The following is a 7,707-nucleotide window of genomic DNA, read 5'->3' as shown; positions in this document are numbered from 1 at the left end:
GAGAGACAGAAAGAGAGAGAGAGAGAGAGAGAGAGAGAGAGAGAGAGAGAGGAGAGACTTTCGTCCCTGTGGACAACGTGAGCCGAGGACCAGTGCAACTGTAAGAGCGAGCGTTATTTGTCTTCTGCCGGCCGAGCACGAGAGCGCAGGGTAGCGCTGTTCATTTAATGCAAGGTTAGGCAGCCTGATGTGATGAATGGACTGTCGGCAGGAGAATAAGTCCATGCACTCAATCATGGGGACGACAGCATTTTCCCTTCATTTTTGGGGTGCCTCCATAATTACATGACAAAGCAGTGCAAAATAGGGTGCTGAATCCCATCTATGACTATAAACGGAATTTTCCTCATTAAATTCAAGGATATTTAAAATCTGCAAATTGCTTGTACCTGCCTAATATCTAAAAATATAAGTTTTTAAACAGGGAGGAAATTGGGATGTGCTTTTCCATTACTGGACAGCAGCAGAAAAATTAGATGATGTTTACAAACTCCATTAAATTCAGAGTAACTCGGAGAGGGGAAGGGAGATAATAATACAGTATTGATTAATCTATAAAAGCTATAACAAAGAAGCAGGAACAATAATGCTTGGACAAAAGAAAAATTGCATTTGAAATTTCAGTTGCTTTTTTTGGTCCGTCTCTCACCAAGTCTCTCTCTTTCACTGACAAATACACACACATACTCTCTCTAGCCAGAAAATACACCCGGCACGAATGGTGACCTTGCAAACAATATAGCTAGGAACAAGGACCATATTGTCTCAAAAGGAATAGTTCACGCAGAAATGAATTTAGTCACCCTCATGTTGTACTAAACCTGTATGATGTTACTTTTCAACGAAGCACAAAAGAAGAAACTCTCAAGAATGTTCATGCTGCTCTGCTTCATTCAACAGAGGTTGTTCAAAATCCACTAAAACCAGAAAGCACCACAGAAATAGTCCTAATGACCCTTTTAAAGGCATTGGTTCTTGCATGTGTCATAAATGACTGCATTGCACCAGCTCGATTAAGTTGAATCGACAAATGTATTCTACAATGAAGATGAACTTCAGTAACTATTGACACAACGCTATTGTACAGGTTCAGAGGACTTGGACTCTGCATTTATTTGATAAAAAATACAGCAAAACAGTTATTGTGAAACATTACAATTATATTACAATCAATATTATATTAATTACATATATTATAATTTAAAAATAACTGTTTTCTCTGTTAATATATTTTAAAATATAATTTATTCCTGTGATAAAGCTGAATTTTCAGCATCATTACTCCAGTGTTCAGTGTCAAATGATCCTTCAGAAATCATTTTAATACGCTGATTTGCTGCTCAATAAACATTTCTTATTATTATCAATGTTGAAAACAGTTGTGCTGCTTAATATTTTTGTGGAAACTGATTATTGTTGTCATTTGTTAGAAGTCATACAAATCTACTTTTATGGAAGCTTTATGTCCTTTTTGGAGCTTGACAAACATGGCCACAATGGTAGTTATTCGATGGGACAAGAGCTGCATGACTATTTTTCAAAATGAACCTTTTTGTTTAACAGTACTAGAATGACATGAGATTGAGTAAAATATTCCTGTAATGCTCTTTAACTGTATTTGATCTTACACTTGGAGACCTTTGGTTGAACTTATGCCATGAAATAAAGTAAACTTTTTCACTGTCTGTCATTACATTCACGTGTAAGAAAACCTGTCTGTCCATCAAACCAGACTGATGTCTGAGCTCCCTGACCCATGCCAGACAATCAAATGGCCAATCCATCTTCCCACTCCTAATTAATCTTCACACCTGACAACCTTGATTAGCTCTGAAGATTGAAGTGTGTGTAAGTGTGTGTGCAATAATCACGGTTTGTTTGCGAGTTTGTTGGTAAATGGGTTTGTGTGTGTGTTAGAAGTTGGATCTACTCACTGTACAGAAGGTGCAGGCCGTTATCTTCAAGCTGAAGTCTACAGTGAACTCTAGCTCAGACACAGTCACAGAGCCACAGTCAATAGTCTAGAGAGGGGTCACAAAAAATATATTTGTTTCATAAAAATATTACGGCCATGTCATTCCATTTTATATAACAAAGAAACCATACAGTCAACTTTGTCTTATGTTGTTAATAACTTTTTGTATTATAGTGTTTCAACTTCAAGGAACAGTTCCCCCAAAAATGAAAATTTGCTGAAAATTATACCCACCCTCAGGCCATCCTAAGAAGATGTAGATGATTTTGTTTCTTCATCGGAACAGATTTGGAGAAATGCAGCATTACATCACTTGCTCACCAATTGAGCCTTTGCAGTGAATGGGTGCCATCAGAATGAGAGTCCAAACAGATCACGACTCCAGTCCATCAATTAACACTGTGAAGTGAAAAGCTGCATGTTTGTAATAAATCCATCATTCTAAAATTTATAATAATAATTCCTCCAGTGAAAATGTCCATCCCCTTTGTCCTCTTACATCAAAATCCACCAACATACTTGTTTAGAACTGTTTTGGACTGTTTTCGCTTGTAAACAGTGCTTGATCTTCATATTTCTCTCCTGATTTAGACAATATGACTTTTCACTGGAGAAAGCAAAAACATCTTGATGGATTTGTTTCTTACAAACATGGACTGGAGTGGTGTGGATTACTTGTGGATTATTGTGATGTTTTTATCAGCTGTTTGGACTTTCATTCTGACGGCACCCATTCACTGCAGAGGATCCACTGGTGAACAAGTGATGAAATGCTGAATTTCTCCAAATCTGTTCTGATGAAGAAACAAAATCATTTATGTCTTGGCTGGCCTGAGGGTGAGCAAATTTTCATTTTTGGGAGAACTATTCCTTATAACGAATGAATGTGAACACAACAAACAAGCAAAACACAGATTTTTCAGGGTTTCTTGGACAGTTAAAACTGGATGTCAAGAGCTGTTCAAGACAATTTTAGACATTCTTTTTTTTTTATTATTATTAAAAAATTATTAAGTAATTTCATTTAAGATAATTACATATATCTGCATGATAATATGATAAAAAAAACTTTAAATAAAATAAAGCAGTGAATGTGACAAGTTTAAGTGGAAGACGTGCCATTAAACGTTGTAAGAAAATTCCATGCTAGAGTGTGTTCATTTAATAGAACTCTGACCACCATTAAATGCCGTTATTCGGGTGGATCAGTGAGATAATGGAAGAAAGATGTGCAATGTTTCTGCACAGACAGGAAAAGATTGATTTGTGCATTGAATTTTCATTATTGCTTAAGTTTGAACCATTTTATGATCAAGGTCAGGGAATACAATGAAATTTAGTTCCCATGGTTGAACATATGGGTATTGGTCAAAAACTGGTCAGTTTTTCTAATAAGAAAAGCTATACTGGAAATTGAAAAAATAAGACAAAAATATTACACTTTGTGTTCAATCTAGTCAAAATATGGATCTACTGTTTTATCACACTTCCCAATGCTAGTATACAGAAGCTCTCTTTATAAGTGTTCATTTCAGAGTATTCAGATTCATTGGTGGCATCTTTCACTTAAATATTTTTTTAAACAAAACTTTTGTAAGATGGATGACACTAAAGCAGGTTTAAGGAAAAACTCCATTAAGCAAAATTAATAAACACAACATTATGTGTGTTTGTAAGTGAACCCAAGGCCATGGCGGTGGTAAGTAATGAAGTTTACTAAAGAGAACGTTAAACAAGGATTAGAATAATCAATCAGCCATTCTGTCACAGACGGTCTCTATGAAGCTTTTACTTCCTCTCTCATGTCTCTCTCTCTCGCTCACGATCTGTCACTCCCTTCTCTTCATCTTCTGCCTTGATCCTACCTACGTTCTTTCCCCTCCTCCCTCGGTCTCAAAACAAGGCCACAACACAGGAAATTGGCTTTCTGTCCAGCCCAGACTCAATTAATTAGGGATTCAGGTGATCTAATGATTTGTACCAAATCCAATAAGACAGAAGCCATTATATAGTTAAAAAGAGGGGATTAGTAAAATATTAGTTGAATGTGTAAGGATAGTTCACCCAAAAATGAAAGCGCCACAGTATCCACTTTTGTTGTATGGAAAATATCAGCTTGGACATTTTCTAAAAATTCTCTATTGGTGTTTTATTGAAAGTTATAAAGGTTCGTAATAACATAAGGATCAGTAAATTATGACAATTTTCATTTTTTGGGTAAACTATCATTTTAATATCTAGAATTGAGGTCCACTACATTCAAAGGTTTGGGCTCAGTAAGTTTTTTTAAAACTTACTCAGTTTTTGAAATAAGTCTCTTATGCTGACCCTAGAATTGAGGTCCACTACATTCAAAGGTTTGGGCTCAGTAAGTTTTTTTAAAACTTACTCAGTTTTTGAAAAGTATCTTATGCTGACCAAGGCTGCATTTATTTGATAAAAAATACAGCAAAAACAGTAATATTGTGAAATAATATTACAATTTTAAAAAGCTGTTTTCTATTTTAATATATTTTAAAATGTTATTTATTCCTGTGATAGCAAAGCTGAATTTTCAGCATCATTACTCCAGTCTTCAGTGTCGCAAGATCCTTCAGAAATCATTTTAGCAAGCTGATTTGGTGCTCAAGAAACATTTAATTATTATCAATGTTGAAAAAAATGATCCGGCTTAATATTTTATGGAAACTGTGATACATTATAATTCCAGATTCTTTGATGAATAGAAAGTTCAAAAGAACAGCATTTATTTCAAATAGAAATAATAAATGTCTTTAATGTCACAATTTAATGCATCCTTGTGAATAAAAGTATTAATTTCTTTAAAAACAAAAAAAAAAACACGACCCCAAACCTTTGTACAGTAGTGTATGTGGCCCAATCCATCTGTGCTGTGATATTATTTAAAATTAATATTATGCTGAATATTTGAACATTTAAATGTTCATTTAGCACGGTTTTATCCAATTCAACTTGAGGAACATCACAAGCACAAAAGATAGTATGTTTTACCTGAAGACTATTAAATCTTGATAGATGACACACTTCGCTGATCCCCAAGGGGACATTCAGACTTAACTAATCATTTCGCTGATAATTCCCTTTAGACTTTTCTAGAAAGACCCTAATACGGTTTCTCCCCTTACCTTAATCACTGCAGGCTCTGAAATGACCGTCCCAGGCTTCAACACCTCCACGACCGCCTCTGGTATCACAGCCTTCTTCATACACCTCATCTTGAAGCCATACACATCGTCCCAGAATGCAATGCGGTCACAGTGTTTCTGAGTGTCGCCCACTGCCGCAAGGCTGATATTGCAGCGGTCTGGATAGACTGAGAAGAAAGATGATACATGAAAGTGAGTAAAAGACAAACTGCAGGGCTAACATTTGATATATGTACAGTCAAACGAAGCCCTCATGAGTCGATACATCACATGACAAGAACATTTTTCATTTAACAGACACTTTCATGTCCAAAGTGGCTCGCAGTACATATTTTACCACAGCCATCCTGAATTGAGCTCCTGAATCGCACCTTCTGGGGTTTGAACCCACAACCTTTGGCTTACCGGTCCACAACTTCAACCACTAAGCCATGTCACATCCATTAAAAGATTTATGTGCAGCTTTTCAGATCTCTGGTGCAGTGGTTTGCTCATATGATCTAGACATATCTGGGCCATACTGCTCCCAGGGATGCTGGTTCGAGTCCATTAAACTCGAAATGACTCCAATTAAATGTCCTACATTTGTAAACTTTGACTGCATATTAACTTGTTGTCATTAAATATACCAGCTCTGAATGTTTGAACAAACTCACTGGCACGAATCAAAGACGGCGAAAGGAGGAAAAGCTTCCAAAACTATTTGGAAACAGTAGTTTGAATGCACCACAATTATGATAATCATTTCGCTGATAATTCCCTTTAGACTTTTCTAGAAAGACCCTAATACGGTTTCTCCCCTTACCTTAATCACTGCAGGCTCTGAAATGACCGTCCCAGGCTTCAACACCTCCACGACCGCCTCTGGTATCACAGCCTTCTTCATACACCTCATCTTGAAGCCATACACATCGTCCCAGAATGCAATGCGGTCACAGTGTTTCTGAGTGTCGCCCACTGCCGCAAGGCTGATATTGCAGCGGTCTGGATAGACTGAGAAGAAAGATGATACATGAAAGTGAGTAAAAGACAAACTGCAGGGCTAACATTTGATATATGTACAGTCAAACGAAGCCCTCATGAGTCGATACATCACATGACAAGAACATTTTTCATTTAACAGACACTTTCATGTCCAAAGTGGCTCGCAGTACATATTTTACCACAGCCATCCTGAATTGAGCTCCTGAATCGCACCTTCTGGGGTTTGAACCCACAACCTTTGGCTTACCGGTCCACAACTTCAACCACTAAGCCATGTCACATCCATTAAAAGATTTATGTGCAGCTTTTCAGATCTCTGGTGCAGTGGTTTGCTCATATGATCTAGACATATCTGGGCCATACTGCTCCCAGGGATGCTGGTTCAAGTCCATTAAACTCGAAATTACTCCAATTAAATGTCCTACATTTGTAAACTTTGACTGCATATTAACTTGTTGTCATTAAATATACCAACTCTGAATGTTTGAACAAACTCACTGGCACGAATCAAAGACGGCGAAAGGAGAAAAAGCTTCCAAAACTATTTGGAAACAGCAGTTTGAATGCACCACAATTATGACAAGGCATAAGGAAGATTAATGCACTAATCAAAACACTTTACAAACAAGTACAGTTTAACTGTAAATGTGTTCAATATACACAGATGAAAATCCAACCAAATCAAAGACCATTTCAAGTAAAGCAGAATAACATGACTAAAAACGAAAAATATGACTACTTTTTACAAAAATTGTGGTTTTATGTAATTGATAGCTAAAGCATAACAGACGGCTGGTCACTGTGTGGGCTTATTAGACCTCATCCTTTACACAAATGTGCAATAATGAGCACATCTATCATGAAATGGTAAACCACAGCCTTGACTGTCTCTTTCAGCAATGTTTCAGTCGTTTCCAGCAATCGTAAATGTCCCTGTGTGATGATGTTAATGGTTACCAGCCACATGCTTCTGGCAAAAAATCTAAATTCAGCTGATGGTCATAATCGTAAAAACTCTGCATTCATCAGTTCTTAATGTCTGTTACGTTTGGCAATCAGACACAAACTCAAAGCTGCAGTGCGTTTATTTCACGTTCCAGGAGAAAGTCTAAACAAGCTACGTACAGTGGTCACACTTATACTGTATGTATGTGTTAACATTCTGTCTGTGCTTGAGAAAAACAAGTGATTGCCAGTAAAGACTTTTGCATTTACAAAAAAAAATCTATTTAAAAATAAACGCCGTTCTTTTGACCTTTTTATTCATCAAAGAAAACAGAAAAAATGTTTTTTACAAAAATATTATGCAAGATAACTGATTTCAACATTGATATTAATAAGAAATTAAAACGGCTCGTTCTAACACGCCCCCACATATCTACCTCACTATGTGGAAATATCTGCATAATGCCGCCCAAATGTTCACGCAAACCGCAGTTAGTGTTGATGCAGCAATGTCAGGGAGACGCTGTGGGTTTCTAGGCGAAAGCAAAAGCATTTTATTTGTCCTTCCGAAAGTAGATGCATTTAGGAATCTTTAAGATTACTTACAACAGAACAGCAATGCATTTTATGGATGAC

The 7,707-nt window shown here is 36.6% G+C and overlaps 1 protein-coding gene across 1 annotated transcript in view; it reads right to left on the bottom strand.

Moving 5' to 3' along the window:
- prmt3 (protein arginine methyltransferase 3) overlaps positions 1-7,707 on the bottom strand; it is a 55,781-nt gene that overhangs the window by 18,959 nt on the left and 29,115 nt on the right. Inside the window, exons 12-13 of the mRNA XM_016452300.1 lie at positions 5,948-6,135; positions 1,935-2,021 (exon numbers count right to left, since the gene is read on the bottom strand). Coding sequence (XP_016307786.1) covers positions 1,935-2,021; positions 5,948-6,135 — 275 coding nt within the window. The remainder of the gene's footprint in view (positions 1-1,934; positions 2,022-5,947; positions 6,136-7,707) is intronic.

The sequence above is a fragment of the Sinocyclocheilus anshuiensis genome, unplaced genomic scaffold, assembly GCF_001515605.1.
Source record: "Sinocyclocheilus anshuiensis isolate Anshui unplaced genomic scaffold, SAMN03320099.WGS_v1.1 scaffold579, whole genome shotgun sequence".
Lineage (NCBI taxonomy): Eukaryota > Metazoa > Chordata > Actinopteri > Cypriniformes > Cyprinidae > Sinocyclocheilus > Sinocyclocheilus anshuiensis.
The sequence above is the reverse complement of the archived record's forward strand: the minus strand, read 5'-3'. Positions and strand labels throughout refer to the sequence as shown.